This window comes from Chelonus insularis, unplaced genomic scaffold (assembly GCF_013357705.1).
Source record: "Chelonus insularis isolate UGA/USDA-ARS -01 unplaced genomic scaffold, ASM1335770v1 contig_35_pilon, whole genome shotgun sequence".
In the NCBI taxonomy this organism is placed as follows: Eukaryota; Metazoa; Arthropoda; class Insecta; order Hymenoptera; family Braconidae; genus Chelonus; species Chelonus insularis.
In genome coordinates this window covers 791553-813365 of record NW_023276524.1, presented here as the reverse complement: position 1 = coordinate 813365, position 21813 = coordinate 791553, and the positions used below count along the sequence as shown (strand labels likewise).

The window sequence follows — 21813 nt, the reverse complement described above, 5'->3', positions numbered from 1 at the left end:
TGGATGTTGGCATTAGAAATAAACTATAAGACGTTAACGATGGTTTTAAAGGCCTTCAAATGAAAACGCTGGATGATTTCAATGTTTGATGTGCTGGCTGTGCCCCATAGTTGAATACCGTTGGTCCATATAGATTTGATGACGGTCTTATACATAATTATTTTATCGTATAATGAGAGTTTACATTTTCTATTGATAAGCCAATACATTTTTTTAAATCTTAGCTCTAATTCTGCTCTTTTCTTGCTTATGTATTTCTTCTACGTCATTCTGGGGTCTAAATGTAGGCCTAGGTATCTTGCTTCATTTACAGGTGGTAGTTCCTGATAATAGAAGAATACTGTTGAACATTTTTCAGTTCTTGTTGTGAAGGTCTTATGGCCAAATTGCGTAAAAAGGCGTTTAAAGGGTGATTTTACCCCTTGCCCAGTTATTTACAACTCTACAATAAATTTTTCCTGACCTAGAGAGAAAGTTGCTATTTTATCACAAATTTTGTCGATATGAAACGAGAGTAAGCATCAAGAAAATAAGATATCATCTCGTAGTTCAAAAGATCGAATCAATGTATGTCATACGATGACAATTTAGAACCAATTACATTTACATTATCGCTTGATTGTTGGTTGCCATTTCGAATTCAACAGCAATACTAATTCTAAAAAATACATTATGATTCAAGACATTGTTCCCTGTTCAGGAAATCACATGAATAATTTTGAAAAACCAAATAATCGCGAATAATTTAATTATACTCAAACCAGTGGGCTGTTGTTTTACGAAGTCAAAAAAATATTAATGGTCAATGATGACTATGTTTTTTTTCTCACCCAGTATTTGGATGATTATTATTTCTATGATCAAATTAAATAATTTAAAGTTATGAATAACAGCTGTAACTCATGAAAGATTTTAACATATCATGATTTAGACCATTGTACAATCACTTATTCCAATATTTCAAGATAAAACATATATTATCAAATTGTGAATATATTTAAAGAAACAGTTATTTGAATATTTTAATTAAAAAATTAATTTTTATGTAAAATATTCTATTGAATTTCATTTAATTATTATCGAAAAAGATATTTAAAATTATTACATTAGCTCTTTTAAACATTTATAAAAATTGCAATTGTTATAAACCTTGTAATTGTTAGAAAATACAAGAACATATCAACAAATAAGTGTGTACTATACAATTTATTTTTCAATGCATAGCATTCATAAGAATGTTTATGTTCATCGCTTAGTGTTATTTTTATTTTTAAAAAGTTTTACTACCTCGAATAGTAAACATTACCATTCAGATAAGAAGTTGTACAACTACTTCATTGTTGTAATTTCTACCTTATGATGTATTAATTGTAATTATCAGATTATTATAATAATAATTTCGACTTTTACAAATTCAATCATCATTTCAAATAATGAAAAATACAAATCGAGTATAATTGACGCTATTATAAAATTCTCTCCGTGTAATAAGTTTTTATTAGAATACCCCATACCTATGAGTATAAGGTATTCTTTAATATTAGAAAAGGTGTATCTTTTCTGATATTGAGAATGAATTTATATTTAGACAATTTCAGAATATTTTAGAATTTTTAAAAAGTTCCTAAAAACATCTTGAATTATTTATAAAGTTTTAAAATATTGTTTGATGTTTGTGAATTTTTAAAATATTTTTCGAATCGTTCGGAAAAATCGTACAAATTTCGGAAAGATGTCTTATGTTCTCTAGTCTCAGTCATAAACTGATATTAACAAACCAGTCAAATGTTGCTAACAACAAACTTTGTCGTATGTCAATCATCATAAGCATGAAGCAATATAATTATTTTGCAATATTAATCATGTATCGATATCTGATAAAATACAATCTTGAACGATTTATTGGTCATGCATAAGAATCGTATATAATGTATAAAAATTTATGACTACTCAATAACTTTAGATGTTTTACATACATCGCACATTGTCACATAAGTTAATGGTTTTTTTTATTCCATTACTTTGATTGTATACAAATTACAATTCTTGACCTATAAACTCTCCAATTTCATTCTTCGAAATAATTGATTTAAAAATGAATAGGATATAAAATTTACATGTAAAATTATAGAGAATATATAGAACATAAGTAAGTTCACTTGTAATTGAACATACCTTGCAATAGAAAAAGTAATCGACATAATGAATGTCTCTTTCAGCAACGGTAACTAAAAATGAATGACAACATATAAAAATTATATCCCGATGATGTGTAAGACGCTCAGTCGTTCAGATTATTGAATCCTTCATCCTATAATTCTCTATCCTCTTTTTAAAAGATAATTATAAAATCTCTATCATCTGCTTTACCTCTTAGACGGTCAAGTTAGATAGCTCTGATGAGAAACTACCTTCATATTAAACCTTCAGGACTAATATATGCATGTATGCACATAGGAAACTGGAACAAATTAAAATCCTGAGGCAAAACAAATCTAATGTTCGTTGAACCAAACTTCAAGTAGTAGAAATTTTCATATAAAAACATACCTTATTCTATTTTTTTTTCTCTTTAGTAAAATGAAATTCAATTTTTTTATCTTTGCATTTTTTCCTTTTCCTTTTAAACCTCAAGTTTTAAAATAAATTCATTGCATAAGTAGATGATTAAAACTATCTTTTATTTCTATAAGTTGACAAACTCCAACAAGTAAAACAGTGTTGCATGACTTAAATTGCAAACTAACTCTAAATTAATATTAATAAGTACCGATGCTATAGTTTCTATACTTATTCATCCAGTGAAATCCATCCCTAAGTCATTTTTATCCTGTAAAATTTATTTCCATGTCATTTCATCCTCAAGATAAATGGATCTTATTTCAGTCTACTAAAAAGATTGACATAATTCTGGTTTACCATTTTTTAATTATAAATTCAGCATGTACTCCAATTTCATATCTTTACTTACCACTTGTTCAACAAATATTTTTTACTACTATGCAGGATATATCAAAAATCATGGTGGAGATGTTTTGAATGTTTTCTTTGTCTCTTTATGAATTGTTTCTGGTGTGTCTGTTGTGTGATATTATCACAGATTCAGACAACGTAGCGGATTACTCGAACCCTTTTGTCAGGCATTTTGACATGGAGTTTGCACTTACCAATAACTGAAGATTAATTATAAAACTTTTAATCAATAATTAGTAAAAAAATTATAAATAATAGCATGTAATTTAACTCTAACTTTGGCTAATACCAATCATATTGCATTTTTTATGTGAATTCTATCTTATCAATGCAAATTATCAACTTTAATACTTAACTTAAATATTCACTTAAAGCTTACTATGATAACTATTATCTAATTCTTATCGTCAACTTATTATTAAGATTATGTAACTACAACTTGAAGGGGCAAAAAAATAACGTCATCATTTCGTTTGTTTAATATAATTTAATAATCGATATAAGTGTGTTTGATGTAATTTATTAATCAATAAATCAAGTATAAAAAATAATAACTACAGTGAGAAAATTTTTCGTGAAAAAGTACCCTTAACTTTAGGTAAACCGCGTGATACCTCCAGAATCTAAGAAATTTTACAAACTATACGTATATATTATTACAAAACTATCTGGGTAAATTTTACCAAGCACGTTTAGTAAAATTTCCCCTACAAAAAATATCTTTAGACTTATAAATAAATGAAAAAGATGTTCTTTCACTCATCATGAAAAAAATGGACAACACCTAGTTGAATAAATACCAGGCTCAGGATTAAAATTTTCCGACCACATTGCCTACTATTCGGATAACTATAAATGAATACGTGAGCGTAGTCTTGTTTATACTCGGGAAAATTCCATACAGCAATAAAACTGGCCTCAACTCCCATAACTGACAAAAAAATCATTCTTCTTCTATTTAAGAGTATGCACTCTTTTGACAAATTTGAGGTCCGTGGATGTTCAATTTTAATATTTCCTTAAACTTCTTTGAGAAACGATCAAGTTGGTCAGTTTGTGTGAAAAACGTAGAAGTATTTTGAGTTGTGGTGTTTGTTCACTAAATTTGTGATAATAGTGCAAGTGATATTGTTTCTGATGGCGAATAATTTTTTAAAATGCATAAGATATGTAAAAAAAAATTTTTACAGTAGAGAATTTCACCGAGAATAACAGTAAAAAATATCCCTAAAATCCGTTGAAATTTAAAGAGAAATGTTGAGGTACAATTTAATATGAATTGCTTGGTAAAATTTACTCAAAAACCGATAGTGAAGTAGCTTTCCTAAACTGCTTAGTAAATTTCACTTATACATTGTAGTTAATTTTTCAAGAAAAATTTTCTCAGTGTAGCTTTAACATTAAAAAAAAAGTATACAGTTTAACACGGAACATTTCTGTCATGACTTTTCGAGTTGAATAAATATACCCAGCACTCATATCAGAAATATTCAAGTAACTTCCGGTACAGTTTGAGACATGAAGTACAGAGGGGCAATAGATCCAAACTATTTCCAAGAAATACCCGGGTCTAAAAGTTTAGTCTGTTTTTAGGCTAATACGAAAAGTCTGTTTTTGGTTGGAATAGTCAACAATCAGACTGAAACTAACCCAAGTCTAAATTGCTTGATTTTGTTACTACATGAAAGCCATTGTTACCACTATTATATACTATGCAGTACTTGTAAATAATATTTTTATTTTATCTGGTTAAATTATTACTCCATCCTACTCACAGTAACATAATTATCATTAATATTCTTTTCCTAGCCATGAATATTTACTATTTTGCAGTGATTTTTACTAATGTTTTTCTAAAGAGTAGACTATTAATAAAGTGACAAAAATATCATTGGAATAATTAATGAATAAAAATAAAATACTCAGAATTCTCCAAGTTTAAATTTTAATCTGGTTTGAGCTGTACACATTGTAATTGTTAACATTCACTAGAAAATGCTAAATCAACAACAGCTCAAAGTTATACAATGGGTCCAGCTGTAGTTTATCATTGACACCATAGCTATAGCATTGGCCCATTGATAGGAAATGCCATGACTGGATAATAACATCAATTTAGCAAGTCCTGCTTGGGAGACAAACTAGAAAGAATAAAATTACATCGACCAACTAAAAACAGACTTACTTGGTTGAAAACAGACTAAATGTTTCGACCCAGGATGTAAAATATTTCGACCTAATGAGAAATATTGACCTCCCAGAATATTTCCCCTTCTTTTTCTTCCACCTCCCACAAAGAAAGCTATGTCTTGACAGAGACAACAGAGCTTTAAAATACCATATTTTACTCAGTCATGAGATCAAAGCATTAAAATTATCTTGAAAAAATGACACTTTATATAAGAAGATAAAAAAAGATTTATTTTTTTATTAATTTCTACCATGTTTCCACAGTTCTACAAGTCGTAGAATAATTTTTTATCTGAAAAGTGCTTCTTTCATAACGTGTATTAAATATGTAAAACTATGAAAATGTAATATGTACGTACTTTCATTCAGTTTATACATTATATAACACACAGACAAGAGTATTCATTTATAAACCAAATCTCGGTCGCTTTAAAAATAAAATAATCATAAAAAGTCTCCTGCAGCATATTCTTATCAATCAAAATGGGCAATAAAAATGATTACTTTATGTTATCAAAAGGTATTTTTTCATGTTGCAAAAATTGAAAATCCATTATTACATCCTTTATAGCTTTCGTTCAGAAGGGAATCTTAAAAGACAAGATTTGTGTTATCTTTGAAATAACTTTTGTCACTTCAATTATAGAAATAAAATTTTCACGCTATATTCTCAGAAAATTTCACATTGATTCTTTGACTATACTCAACAAAATCACTTACAGATTTATTAAATTTAATGTCTCTTTGGTGTCTTACAGAATAGTATGCCTTTTCAATTCTCGTATTGCTCTTCCATGACAGAAATAACACGGTCAGAAATACTTGGATCTAAAAATGTTGTTTTATACAGACAGCTCTCTTCAGTCTGTGGTTACTTGTAAACTTGTACGCTTGTATGGAGAAAATAATAAAAAGTTTCCGACAATTATCTTCAGTTTAAGAGTAAAAACGATTTAAATTTATCATCCAATTGCTTTTCATCATAGTGCTGACTTGAATATTTTTTCTAAAAGAACATTGAACTCCATTCAAATGCTTTTTTATTCAAAAATGACTTTATTTAAATGACATTAGCAAAGTGTATTCAAATAAAGCTTGGAAAAAAATCAGCAGTATCATTCATTGAATAATCATTAGTGAACAAATTGGAAAGATAAACTTTTGAAAAGAATGAGAGTAAAAGAAATTTCTTGTTTAACCAACATTCGTACGTTTCAAATTCTACTTATCAAATCATCAATAAATTGCTAACAAAATTTAGTACTGTTTCAAAAGTTTAATTGAATAGCTAGAGAATAAAGACAACGAATAAATTAGTGAATAATATCGAAAAATAAGTGGATGAAAAAATTGAATAAATAGTGTTAAAAGGTTTCTGAAGAGTTGAAATAGTTAAATATCGAAATCCAGAGAACATCATGGAAGAATCAGACAATTCTTACAGAGAACTTTGTTCGTTGGAAACTGTTTGCTCAAGAAAGAAAGGTTTTTTTCATGATTTTATTGAAAGTGTAATTAAAGATATTGGAAAGGCAGTGATTGTAAAAATTTTTAACAAATTGTCAGAAGACGATGATCGAATACGTTGCATTTTTACGGAGCCAAAAATAAAAAATGTGGTTCTAGAGACTCTTAATAGAGTAAAATGCTTATATAGAGATAAAGATGCGTTAATTTCGAAAGCTAAAAGGCAAGAAGGGTTTCATTTAGCATCATGTAAAGATAATGAAAGAGCTCTTCTATGCTTTAGCCAAGCCGTATTACGCGCCCCAATTGAAGGTAACATTTTTAGCCTAATCTAAACACTAGTATATAATTAACACAGCTATTGGGGAAAAAAGCTTCTCAGGAAGCTTAAAATACATTTTATTCTACTCATTAAAAACTTATATACTAATATTATTAACAATTGATTTTTTTTATGAACTTATTCAAAACAAACAAAGCAAAAACTTTTTTGAAAAAATGTTGGATTGAGATTCCAGTCTATTTGTAAGGAAAAATAAAAAGATATTCTATAGAATATATCATAGAATATATGAAGATTTAATGGATATATAAGTTTATTAAATTTTACACATAGAATTTATTGAGTAATAATGCTCAGCGTGAACATAGTTTATCATTGAGACATATTCAAAGGTTAATAAAAATAATAATAATAATAATAATACACTAATACTAGCCAAAACTTATTAATAATTAAAACAAGTAATATGTGATAGCTTCACTAGCTTGCAGGAGACTTCCTTAGTCCCACTTCTTTATACTCGTCTGGCCCTGTTAGCCATCATGGGAAATAAATCATTGCTATAAACAAATATAAATTGTTGGTCCACGTGTTATTATATGAAATCAAAGACCCAATTTCCTCTTTTCATCTCTCTTAAATTCATTATCCTGAATAAGATGACAAACGGTATAAATTTATAGAAAATATACTCCTACAATTCACAAATTTGATTTTCAGTCCCGGCAGTTTTTCTCCATAAAAACATTTTGCGCAAGACCTAGAGTCATCTAATTAGTCGATGCAATAATAACTCGATGAATTATAAGAAGAAATTAAAACGTTTATTTGAAATGGCAGGGTAATTCAATGACAGAGAAAAATGAGTCTGGTTAGCTCAAGTTTCCGTCAGAGCTTGAAAATAAACAAATCAGCCGTGCGTTGCTGATAAAAAATTTGTCGACTGTCAGCAAAAAGATTTATAGGGAGAGGAAGGATAAAGGGAAACGTTCGAAAAAATTAACTAATTTATTTAAATAAGCTTAAAAGTGTTTATTGAGCTTTTTGTTTATCAATTTATTAATGTATTATAAAAGATTGATGTTCGTTCATATTATAACGAGAATGAAATAATGACTCTCGAACTATTATAGAAGATTGAAAAAATTGTTTATTAATTATGATAGGAAAATTAATAGATCAAATAAGACATGTAGTTAGCTCTAGTCTTAATTATAAACTTACAAAAACAAATACAGTCGATGATCAATCATACAGATTCAAATATTTTACAACATATTGACTAATTTGTTAATTTAAGCTTTTCCTTCACTTTTCACTTTATCCATCTTTCTTCTACATATAATCAAATATTTAATAATATTGTACAATATATGTGTGTCCATCTATAAATGGATTGACAAACGACAGAATTTTTAGTTAGCAACACGTGACTGGTTTGTTTATTTTTATGTGTAAGACTAAGACTAGCTTTGATTAGACGTTATATCTTTGAATCTGTCATTTTAATAAACTTTCCTTCTTAATATTTTTTCTCCTCTACTTATATTTCACAATATTAATGGCGGAATATAATTCCTTCTAACTTATTTACAATAAGATCATGCTGATATTCTGAATATAATTAATGTACTTTTTTGCATTTTGTTGGAATTTTGATTCTTCAAAAATAGAAATAATTAAAAAATGTTTTCGTTAAATTAAACTATTAGCAAAGGTCTATAAATTCTTTATTTTGATCAATTTTTGTTCTTCTTCAATCCGAATTAAATAAATAAAAAAAACTATTCTTTTATAGAAAGAACACATGAACGAAAATGATTCAAAGTTGAAACTATCTGGTTAATCAGAGAATCTACAATCTATCATTATATTATCGCGTGTTGTCTTATCACTAAATTACCCTTGATGAGTTACATACACTGCATTTTCGAATAATCCTCAAAATTACTCCTGTGTATTCAAGAGAGTTTCAGTGAATATTCATAGCACGGAGAATAAAATTATTGTAAAAATTATTTACACAGGTACTTCAATGAATTACAATGTATTTATTTCTTCTAAAACGCCTTAAAAATAATTTGAATCAGGAAAATTATTGTTTTCTTCAACATCATTATCATCTTTATTAACATTTTAAGATAAAGCTCTAAATGTAGTTATTAATTATAGCTCAATCTTATTTTTAATGTACTCAATATTTGATATCAAACAGCAAATTTAATTCTTTCATATCAAAGAATGGAAACTGAGGTGGAACGTTTATTTGAATTGTTCAATTACAGATTCATCCGACAAACTTGATAAAGGTCTGGATCTTCCTCTTGCTTTACTTGGTAGAGCTGAGGTATTAATGGATTTAGGGGAATATGAATTCGCTTTGGACGACTTAGAATCAATCAATCATCATTTGCCTGCTGATAAAATGTAAGATATTTTGAAATAAACTTAGCTAACTATGATTTGAATGATTAACCCCATTGAAATATTCAATAACTTAAATGAAGAGGTGAAAAAACATTTAGTAAAAATTTATTGGATGACAAATAATTCACAGAATGCATTTTTTTGTACTTTTTCTTTATTTTTATGTTGAGTCGCATCAAGGTAAAAGACCCAGTAGTTGGACAGGTTTGTAAAGGAAAAGTAATTAATATTAATGTTAAGAAGAAAATATTAATTTAATGGCTTAAGTCATTAATGCTTGTTCTTTTAGACTTCAAGTTTTTAGTACTGTGCCTGTAGTTGTGACTGTTACTGTATCTGATGAGAGAATTTGTAGGCCCAGCATTCGTTAGTTTATCTCTTTGAGTCAGTTGTTATGAGATGGTCTTTGTAAGCAGACAAATCTTTTAAATACTGAATAATACAATATATAAAACCACTTAAATACAATTAGCAAAGTGTTCCATAATATTTCTATCTTATTCCAATATCTAATTTCCTTCATATGAATATATAATTATATTAAATGTTATAAACGTATTAAATTTTTTCTCGGAAAGAGAACTTTCACATTTTGCGTGCTTTTTTTTTTATTGAAGTGCCTTGAATCTAATTTTAAATCATTAACATAATAATTTACAATTTTATAAACGGAGTTTACAATGATTAAGGAACTTCTCAATGCACACCCATGCATGAATATGGGGTACCTTTAACAACAATTTTTGCATTGAATTGATTGCTCAGTTCAAGTTTCTCTAATCCTATCTATGAATTTACATGAACATATGAAGTTAGCTAATAATCGAAATATATCGAAAAAATGAGTGACTTTTCCCTTATCGGTTATTTTATTTATGCGAGAAATTTAACGCTTTGTGCGCGTTAATTTATAGTTTACTAGGAAGGATGTTATGTTCTTTTACATATATCTAGAATATTTTGTAGTAGTTAGAACTACATCGCGTGCCTGTGTTACAGTAAAAACATAACTTTTCTACACCCACCAAAAATTGAAGGTCACACCTTTTTTTCCACAAAAACAACTGCTCTGATACACGGAGAGAATTTTTTCACTAAATTTAAATGCAAAGAGTGACGAGTGCATGTTTCGAAATTTAGAAGTAAAAATATTACTATTCAACAGTGAATTTTGAGTTGTCATAAGTAATTATTCTACTAAGACATCTTTTAAATCTTGAGTTTACTTATAAGAACTCAAAATTTACTATCGAATAGAAATATTTTTACTTCTAAATTTCGAAACATGCACTTGTCACTCTTTGCATTTAAATTTAGTGAAAAAATGTTCTCCGTGTAAAAATAAGTTTTATTAAATAAGCTGGGATAACAGTTTTTTTACCTGCAATGTATATCAAATGAAACGTACGTTTCATAAATGTACGTATATCATCATTCGTGTTACCGAAAGATGTCAAACAATCTGGCTTCACTGAGAAAGTAGGTGATTTATTACTGCACTCTGAGCAAGCGTAAAATTTTTAACTTTAAGAGTAGCTAGTAAAAGCAGGAATCGATCTTCTTTATCAGTCTCTCAATGTGAAATACCACCACCAGCATAGTACAGATTATTTTTCGAGCTCCAAATCTCTATCGTTATCACCCACAATACAAATATAATCTAGTTCAAGATTAGTTGGAGTAGAACTTTGTTTAATTGCAAATGTAGTATTTCTATCTAGTACGTGATTTAATCTACATTTATATTTTGAACAATTAGATGTTGTCCAATTGTGAACTACAATTTCAGTTCTTGGACTTACATAAGAATATCTCTAATTGATTCAAAATAGGGGAATACGGGGCAAAACGGCTTTTTGAATTTGAAAATGAATTATACACATAATGATGTAATTTTAGTGATAAGCAAATTTTCAAATCAATATTAACTTTCGTATTAACAGGTTTGGAGGATCCGTTCAGCTTCACAAAGTTACCAAAAATTGAAAAAGCCGTCTTGCCTTGTATTCCTCTATGTTCTTGCTATATTAGGTCAGTAATAATAAAAAATTATCAATAAAAAAAGTAGAAAAAAATCATAACAATAATTTTAAAATCCACTTATATACTAGGGAAAAAATTTCGTTAAACGAAAGAATTTTTTATTTAATCAATAAAAGGAACGTGGAGTATTCTCAAGATGATATTTTATTAGATCCATTAATATTGTTATCAAAAACACATTTTGTCATTTGTTTCAATGTTATGATATGTACAAAAACAAATGACATTCTATTTGTTTCATTAAATAAAATAATTTTAATAAAATATTCATAATTTCGAAGAAATATTTCATTGCGACTATTTGAAATTTCAATGTTAATGATCAAATTAAATATTTTTTGCTTAATCTAAATTTTTTTTTGCAGTGTAGTTATAGTGTCCTGTTAGTAACCTGCACAATCATTGTACACTACCTAGAGTCCTCTTTAGTATCCTGTGCAACCATAGCATAATAGTTTCAGGATAGTGACAAAATGGACAAACTCACCATACATTTGATCTTCAAAGATTTCGACGGATCAAACCCTGGAATTTTTGGATATTAATTTTCTTGAAAATAAAGATCTAAACAGATCTTAACAAATCGACTTGATAATAATTTGATAATATATTACACGGTCAATAATTATTTTATGCATGAATAATACAACTATCATTTGTCGAAGCACTATCTAGCAAATTGTCTTCTACCGTGTGCTAATGACAAAAATGAATTTCCAATACTATCCTCGACCATTAATTCAAATATTTCTTGATAACTATAAAGTAAATACAATTTCCAAGTGTTATTATCAATTTTATTCAATAACTGCATTGGGAAAATCAAACAGCATTGGAATTAACTTGATATAGATTATGCAAATGAATTGGCAAGAATTAATTATTTTTTGAGATAAATATGATCACAACAATTATAAACTAAATAAAGTATGATTGAAATGAGTAAAATTCAGAGTCAAAATGAGTTCATATTAAATTAGAGTATGTGCAAGAAAAGTTGTAAATCCACGTTAATGAATATATAAGTTTATCGTTACTTGATGAACATTGTCATCACTTTCAATGATGTCATTAATAAATATTAATAAGTTTACACTAATGGTAAAATGAATTAATGATATAATGAAAAAGATTTATTAAAGCGTGTACTATAGATGATTGTAACTTTTATAATTGAGTTCTTTGATAAGTTGCACTGGGAATTCTCCACTAAGTATGAGTCTATAGCACTATATCGTGGGCTTCAAGGCCTAATCCTATCTGAGTTGCTTGTATAATACTCGCTACAAAAATCCGTTCCTTGTACACTCATAAGTTTGCTTAATACATAAGAAAAATCGTCATAATTATTTATTGAAAATAAATATAACATAAATTTTCATATGAAATATTTTGAAAAAATACAACATTCTCAATTCTTTTTCTAAATGTATGAATAATATAAAGATGTGAATGTTGACAATATTACGATAAATAAAATCGTTTACGAACTTTCACAAATGCTTATGTAAATTCAGTCAATAATAAATTCTTTAAACTTTGACAGTTGATAACTCGATTTGGAATATTACAGTACAAAGAAAACCAATTGAACACAATCGTACTATTTCGGAATTCAGCTTTTAAATTTATCGACAGTTCTTTCACAGTCATCAAAGCTTTCAACCGATATGAAAAAATTTTTTAATAAATGCTATTATAGTAATAAAAATTCACTTCACATTGCAATCATTGGAATATTCTTCAGTTTTACAGTAATAAAATCACAAATGTAAAATTGAATATGATTGATTCATTTGTCGTAACATATTATTCCATCAGTTTGATAATGCTCAATAAAAAAGTTAACGAAGACATGGTTTTTATACCATTTTTTAAAAGTCATTTAAAGTAGAAATTTGAACGGAAACATAAAAATGTAACTTCTGTCAAAAATGTTTATTTTATTCTCCTCCACTTCTCTCATGGAACATAGTCAGGTGTGGTGCACAGTGCATTTGAGTTGGATAAACGTGATACTTCTACCAATCAAGTTTATGGTTCATACTACAATATTTTATTCCAATAAACATCTTTGTCTTTTCACTGTCAAATTTCAAGGAATCCGGTTTTTTTTAATGCACAAGAAGCTTCTGCTGACAAATACAACTGAGACAGATGCATATACTGTATATATTCTAATGATATTTTTATTTACCATGGAAGGTTTTAAATATTGTAAAATAATATTTGAGAAACGTTTAAAAAAGGCGACAAGTTTTTTAAAAATAACAGGAAAGATTTTATAATTGAAGAAAGATATCTGATGTGCTCTAGTCTCAGTCATACATTAATAAAAACAAACCAATGAAGTGCTGATAACAACAAATGTCACCGATTGTCAATCATCATATGAAAATACATTAATTTATGTATTACAATTTTTTTTATTGGTAGCATGCGGGGCAAAATGAATCTTGCGAAGCTGCTAATGAACGCAGATAAATTTATTGTAAAAGTTACCATAAATTTGATTACGTCGATATGAAAATATTCCTAATTGCTAGGATCGAATTATTATGTGTATCAGTAATTTAAAAAGTTAGAAAACCATCTTCTCCCAAGTTCCTCAATGTCTCATAAAAAACATGTCATTTTTATTAGTGATCGGAGATTGTCGATATGAAAAATGAAATATATGTTTAACTTGTTATGTTTTGAGAATGTAATCATTTATGTTTCTTAATAGGTAAAAAGTTTTGTTTTTAATTTATTGATGAAATTTACTCTCTGCATATGAAACAGTAAAAATCATGAAATACACTGCGAAATCAATGAATATTTATTGATTTTGCCGTGTAAATTAAACCACTGATTGAATCAGTTGTATTATATTTACTAATCCAACAATCTATTTCATTCTTTTACTGTTTCATTTCTAGAGAGTATAATTACAAGAATGAATAAAAAATAACTTTCCTTTTCTTTTTTGCTCCAAAAATGTGAGGCCACCTGGATGGTCGTGTTCGCTGGCCTCATCACTTATGTGCGCATATGCAATGACAATTTTGAACTGTGCGAGATTAGATTATGAGTTCAAAATTGTCTGTGCACATGCGCATAGAAGCGATGAAGCCAGCGAACACGACCAATGTTTCAATAGGCTCATTCACGCACATGCGCAGACCTTTTAAAGGCATGATGGTCTGCGGCAGAGTAGGGATGCAGGTATGGAAGTGTCAGATCCATGCCTTAGTCAATGAACTACTCCCTCTCACAACGACGATGGCAATAAATTTTGCCCTTTGGATTGTACACGCAGCCAGAGAATAGACATCTCTATTCTCTGACGCAGCATATTTCTGATGTAGCGCACGCGCTGTTCTTTTTACCCTATGTAATACAATAGGTAAGACTGCAATAGAAGAAACAAAGTCCATTTGCCTCCGCTTCAGCGTCATTTACTGACGCCACTTTACCATCAACATCCTGTGAGTTTGGTGCGTTTTTTTGCATTAACAGAATATTAGTAATTCTTTATCGAATTTTTTTCAACGTTCTTTCTAAATAATAATAATTGTGTTTGTGCGTGTTATACTTTGATAGTGTACATAAATATTGCAGATATTACGATTATCAGAGCATTTAAAATTCTTTTGCAGTGTTTCCACGTGTTCAGCGCAACGAATATACATACTTCATTGAGTATAAGGTAAATATCCATCATAATAACTGTTTTATCTCAGTATATTCATTGTTCATAATGTCAGTTATTGCAATATTAATGTATGTCAATGTAATTATTTTTCGTTATGACGTATCTAAGAGATTCGAACTGCTCCCTATTACCTTTGAAGTCAGGTATATTGGGTACTTTTGACTTTAAAACGTTTCTCCGGTAGCTTAACTAACAGCTCGACTCTGACAGACCTTTTCTAACGTTCAATTTTATGACATAAAGTCGCACATAACTGTATGCCACAGCTTTAAATTTTTTTGCTAATTCATATGTACTCATCTTCTCTAGATCTTCAAAACTCAGAAGAACGTCATTACTTAAAATAAATTTCTATTAAGGTTCTAATCAAGTATAAGTGTATAATTACATATAAATGATATATAGCATTGATCATCCTAACGATAAATTATTATTGTTTACTACGTGATGTAAATTTGTTTCAGTCCCTGTCCACTTCATATTCTATGCTTTCTTTTGGCTTTAATTTCATTTTCTTTTCCGATCAGTTCGTTATTATGATTTTAAAAATCTTACATAACACATACTATTGCAATAAATTATAATCTTATCATGTCCTTTTTCGGCATACATTTTTTTTCACTTCGAAAATTCATTTTTTTTAATGCCAACATTTCCATTTTATTGCAGATTGTTAAAATATAATGGATTCTTCACTTTTATGTTCCATTTGTCTGCGAGAGCTGGCAGCTGATTCGACTACTGTGGTCTATGAAAAAGGACTACAAACGTTGATTAAAAAAAGCCAAGAAAAAGGTGACGATAAATGGAAGCAATGGATTGGTAAACAAAATTATACTTTTCACCTTAACTGTCGGAAACGATACGCTGTATCATCTTCGCGACGTGAAACGCAGTCGGTAAAAAAACCCAACACAATGTCTTTGCCAATATCTTCTAAAATAGTTTCTACTCTGCAATCAGCAGCAGTCGTAATACCCTCTTCCCCCTCCGCCTCTGGATCATCTACATCATTCTCTGAATTTCAAAATGATTTTCAATTCGACAAACTATGCTTTATATGTGGAAATGTATGGGATAAAAGAAAACCTGGATCGATCGTCAGCGAAAACAGAATTAAAGATCGTTTAATTGCTGCTGCTAGAGAACATGATAATTCTTTTGGAGCTCCTATTATCGCACGTCTACAAAGCATCGAATCTATTGTTGCATCAAAGGCACGATATCATACAGCATGTTATAGAAAATTAATATTATTACTCTACAAAAAACCTTCATGTCCCAAAATTAAAGAAACAGATATTATATTCCAAAGAATATATGAACATATCGAATCAAGTGGTGAATTTAAATTTCATTTGTCGACTTTACAAGCATTAATGGGTGATGAAGAGAATAATCAAATTTGCACTCGAACTTTATTTCGACATTTAAAAAAAAAATATGCAGATGATATTTTTATATTCCAACATAAAGGCAAAGAACCTTTAATCTATTATAAATATCACAATATGGCACAAATTTGTCGCGATTGGTATGGTGTTAGTGAGTCTCTCAGTGAATCCGCGAAACGAACTATACTTCAAGTATGTGCCGAGATTTTACAAGATGAAATTAAGAAATTTCAATACAACACAACAACTTATCCTGCACCTCAGGCATTTCTCGATACTGTTGCATCAGACATACCTCCACTTCTTAATAGTTTTTTACATAGATTAATAATAACAAATAGAAAGGAGCAGTCTAATGAATCTTCACTTTACATCAAAATTGAAAATCTTGCCCACTCTATTATATCAGCACTTCGCCCAAAATCATTTATCTCATGTCTTCAATTATCTTTAGGAACGTACATCTATCGTAAGACGAGATCGAAATTAGCTATAAGTTTATTAAACAGATTAGGAGTATGTTCGTCCTACCATAATATCCAACTCCACGAAGCTTCAACTATTATTCATCCACAAGAAACTAAAATCGAAGATGCATTTGTCCAATATGTTTTTGATAATACTAACCACAATGCCAGTACTTTAGATGGTCGTGAAACCAATATCATCCCTGATACACCATATGACAGTAATTGTGCTATTTGAGAAAGGAGCAAAAAGGTATGGAAAATGGTGTCAAAAACAGTTGATAAAATTTCGCTTACTCAAGTTTTACTCAAATTTGTAAAAACTGCGAAAGGAAACCTTGAGAAAACAAAGCGATACAATCTGCAGAACAATCATCAGAAATTTGTAATGTTGGAGAAGATAATGATGAACTTGAAGAAGAAGAACATCGTTTGGAAGAAATGTCGGAAACGGAGGAGCAGATCAAAGAAGAATTAGATTGTACAAACACTGCAGAATTGATGGAAATCGATTTCGACAATTATTTATACATAAAAGCATAAATCGTAAAAACAAAGGTCAACTTATGGATAAAAATTTTATATGAAATAGGAAGTCACTCAAAGTATGTTGCATAGTATAAAAAAGGCAAAAATTATTAAATAAAGATACAATTCATAAGCTTACTCTTAATTCGTTACATTTATTTACATTCCAATCAACTATCTATTAAGCAATATTCGGCAAAATGATCACATTGCTGGCAGTCAGTAAAAAAAAAGATATAATTGTTCTTTCTCTGAAAACGCTGTCTTTTTCTCATTTTTTCAATGTTTAAAAAATCTAATAGACGACTTCCGGTCATCACAAAGGTTCGAAAATTTGTTTGTAAAGATGTCGAGAACATGTGTACAAACTTTTAGCTCGATTAAAATAATTTTATTGACGATATGATTTTTTATTTCTCGAAGAGGAGATCTTTTTTTCATGTTTTTATTTTTCACAAACTCCAAAAAAATCACTTCCGGTCATCATGGAGGTACAACAATTCGCATACATGCTCGTAAAGATGTCACGGACATTTTAGTTCCGCAAAATGTTGCGAAAGTTGATAAAATTGTTTATTATGCAATAATTTGAAATTTTTAAGTTAATATTAATTAATGAAAAGCTCATTGAAATAAAAAACCTCAGAAAATATTGTCGAAGTGATAAACAAGTGCTCTGATGTGTTTTTTTTTTTTAACTGTAAAATAATTTTTTTTTAAATCCTACGTTCCAGTCTCTTTAATCACCCAAAATAGTGATTTAAACCTCCCATTAACTGGACTACATGGATAAGTTCACGTAGAGATCTATTGAAATTATTATGAGTTGAACTATATCTAAAGTAAATTGCGCTTAAGTTTGTAAAGTTATCATATTCAGTAGCGAATAAAAACCATTGAAATTTTTTTAGACTATTACCATTTATTTATTCATTGAATTTGAGAGATGAAGTCGACATAAAGAAATTTTTCTTTCATTACCATGGAAAATTATCCTTAAATCTTGATGGATCGTCTGATTCTTCTGGACTTAAATGGTAAGAAATTTGTTAGTTTACTTAGATGACTTTGTAAGAAGCTTTAAGTGAAATCTCGAAAAGCTTGGTGCATTTTTTTGTACAACAAAGAATTCTAGATATAGGTGAATTCCAATTAGAAACGTTATTGTAATACGTGGAACTTTAAGGCTGGGCTGAAGTCAGAAAGTTTCCCGGAGTTGACTTTACGCCCTCGCGTTGTGCGGCAAAAGGCCGAAGCTTGACATCAACTGAAATTGAGTAGGTAACAGGGAAATCGTTCGAAAAATGATAATTTTCAGGGATGCACTACAAAAAGGGAGCCTTAGGGCACCAAGAAATTTACAAATTTTTGAATAATCTGTTTCGAGCAAGACAGAGCACAGAATATATCTATCTATCTCCGTCTTATTTTTCAGAGAAGACTGCGAGTTCGAACAGTTGACGAGCAAGCACATCCCCCACCCTCTGTTACCAAGCCTGAAGCTTATGATATCTAAACGTAAACAAAGCAAATGAAAATATGTTGGCTCTGTAGTCAGAAGATTCGACATTTATTTTACCGAACGGTGTTCGATTCCAATTGCGGAAAATTTTTTTTTTTTAATTCAAATTGCATGTAATTGCAATTTTATCATGCCGAAAATGAGTTTTAAATTTCAATTTTTATGTAAAATTATTTTTCAATCAATCGATGACAAATGAGACAATATTTGAACAGGGTCATTAACCTTTTTTTGTACAAATACATTGATAATAGCCTTTTTTAACAACTTATTAACAATAAAAAATAGTTTAAACAATCCGCGGCAAGTTCCGACACTTCACCGGCAAGCTCTACCCCTACTTTCTGTGCCCAAGCCTGCAGCTTATAATTTTCAAGCATCTTCACTATTATTGAAACCATAATAGCTCAGTGGTTAGAGCACCAATCTTTTATTTTGCTGGGCAGGGTTCGATCCCAGTCATAGGCAATTGTTTTTTCTTTTTTTTGCTTAAGTGACTTTAAATACTCATAAATTAATTCATATATTTGATTAAATTATTCTTCCAATTAATTACGGAGAACAACTTGTTTTTCTGAAAATAAGCTGAGGGTGAGGAACGAGTTACTATGAATTCTCTTTTTTCGAAAGTGTTGTCTTTAAAAGACAATAGGAATTGATTTTGAACTTATATAAACAACCAATTATTGTATTTATATAAAATTTTAATGAAAAAAAAAGGAAAAAAAAAATTGGCTATGACTGGGATCGAACCCTAATCGGTAAAATGAAAGTTTAGTGTTCTACTCACAGAGCTAACACATCATCTCTGACATTATGTTTATGTTTATGAATTGTATAATGCAGGCTTGAGTACGAAGGGTAGGGATAGAGTTTGCCGGCAAAGTGCCGGAAATCCCCGTGGATTATTTCAACTACTTCTAAATATTTCTAAATTGCTTAAAAAAAAGCTACGTTCATATAGCTATAGTAAAAAAAGTGTTTATAACCCTGTTCATATGTTTTCCGACTCGGCGTCGATAAATTACATAAATAATTGAGAAAAAAAAATCAAATCGTTGTAAACAATTACTTTTGGCATGTTAATATTATAATTACATGCAAATCTAACAAATAAAAGAGAAAAAAAAACTTTATCATGACTGGAATCGAACCCTGCCTAGCAAAATAAAAGACCGATGCTGTAACCATTGAGCTGTTATGGTTTCAATACGCTTAAAAATTATAAGCTGCAGGCTTGGGCACAGAGAGTGGGGGTAGAACTTGCCGGGAAAGTGCCGAAACTCGCCACAGATTGTTTAAACTACTTTTCAATGTTAATAATAATATGATTAACTTGTTAATAACATAACATTGTTAATACATGTAAAGATGTATAAGTTGTTAAACACAGGCTATTATCAATGTATTTATACAAAAAGAAAGTTTATGGCTCTGTTCAAATATTTTTCGACTTAGCGTCAATAAATTCAATGAATAAAGAGAAAAAAAAATCAAATTGTTATAAAAGATTAATTATAGCATGTCAATATTATAATTACATGCTAATCTAACGAATAAAGTAGAAAAAAAAAAATTGGTTATGACTGGGATCGAACCCTGCCCGGCAAAATAGAACTCTGACGCCCTAACCACATGGCCAGCATAATCTCGATATTGAGTTAATGTATATTTGTTTTTACACTACATGCTTGGATACGCCGACTTGGAATTGAGCTTCCTTATTAACATTTATACCTAATAAAAATGATAATAATGGATGAGTATATGTATTTGAAGTTATTTGCAGGTATTATATTAATTAATGTTAAATGAGTATCATCATTTTTATTTATCCTAACTGCAATAGTCATCAAAGTGTAGGGCATTGTAAAGTGATACACTATGTTTACATCACATACATATATTACCCGTACACACACATACAGAATTTACTCGCCAAAATGCAGGGCACCATCAGTTCTGGATACGGATTGAGCATTTTTTCAATATGGATGACTGAGGTCATCTGCGAGCATAATGCTGTCACCTATCAGAATTTTTTCAAACTAATTTTCCGGAGAATATCATCTGGAATACAAGATTTCTAATTATTTCTAAATTATTCAATTTTACACTATGAATTGATTTTTTTAACATTCAGACAGGTGGCAAGGACTGACGCAAACACGAATTTTGGGCGAAAAACGTATAAAAATGAAATAATTAGTGATTTTTCATCTGAATGATGTGGCCGCCATCTTGAAATTTAAGCGCGGCAAGTCAATTCATAATTTTTTCATTATTCTTTCTAATTTTTTCAATAAAAATATTCACTATATACAAAAAATTGTTGTTTACGTCAGTCCGGCATCAATTCCTCTGTAATTTGGTACCTAATTTTATAGAAATAATGGTAAATTGGCGAAGAAATTAGAAATTTCCCGATCCCATGTATTTGGATAGGGGGAATCAGTCGCCTTTCTGACTTCAGCCCAGCCTTAATAAAACGGTGATGTCAAAGTTATACACTGTAACACCTAAATTTTCTCAAGGCGAGTCCCCAAGAAAATTCCCGCCTAAATTTAACAAGTTATTTAAATTCTATGGCCCAGGATTCGATGGCGGATATGTTACAAAGTGAATTCTCTAGACACAAATTAAAATCCAATTTCAACTTTATTATATAAACAATTTACATTATATATTTATTCTACTCTAGATTTCCAATTGTACAGTTTTACAAAGTAAACTTTCACTTAGGTGCCGTTATACTCGAGAGAGAGAGTTGCTATCTTAAAATCCCACCCAGAAGTGTCTACCCCTTAACCTAACCCCTAGGT

At 29.4% G+C, this 21813-nt stretch overlaps 2 protein-coding genes across 5 annotated transcripts in view; both read left to right on the top strand.

The window, feature by feature from the left end:
* Positions 1 to 6044: 6044 nt before the first annotated feature.
* LOC118067060 (SET and MYND domain-containing protein 4-like) overlaps positions 6045 to 21813 on the top strand; it is a 98374-nt gene continuing 82605 nt past the window's right edge. For all 3 annotated transcript variants that reach the window (XM_035083597.1, XM_035083596.1, XM_035083594.1), the window contains exons 1-2: positions 6045 to 6942; positions 9199 to 9340. In XM_035083597.1, coding sequence (XP_034939488.1) covers positions 6582 to 6942; positions 9199 to 9340 — 503 coding nt within the window. In that variant the 5' untranslated portion in view covers positions 6045 to 6581. The remainder of the gene's footprint in view (positions 6943 to 9198; positions 9341 to 21813) is intronic.
* LOC118067061 (uncharacterized) lies at positions 14505 to 17607 on the top strand. Of its 2 annotated transcripts, XM_035083599.1 has the most exons (3): positions 14505 to 14862; positions 15025 to 15074; positions 15750 to 17607. In XM_035083599.1, the coding sequence occupies exon 3, from the start codon at positions 15764 to 15766 to the stop codon at positions 17177 to 17179; it is 1416 nt and encodes a 471-aa protein (XP_034939490.1). In that variant the 5' UTR covers positions 14505 to 14862; positions 15025 to 15074; positions 15750 to 15763; the 3' UTR covers positions 17180 to 17607. The 2 variants fall into 2 exon arrangements, with proteins under 2 accessions (XP_034939490.1, XP_034939489.1); XM_035083598.1 differs by having other exon boundaries at positions 14505 to 15074.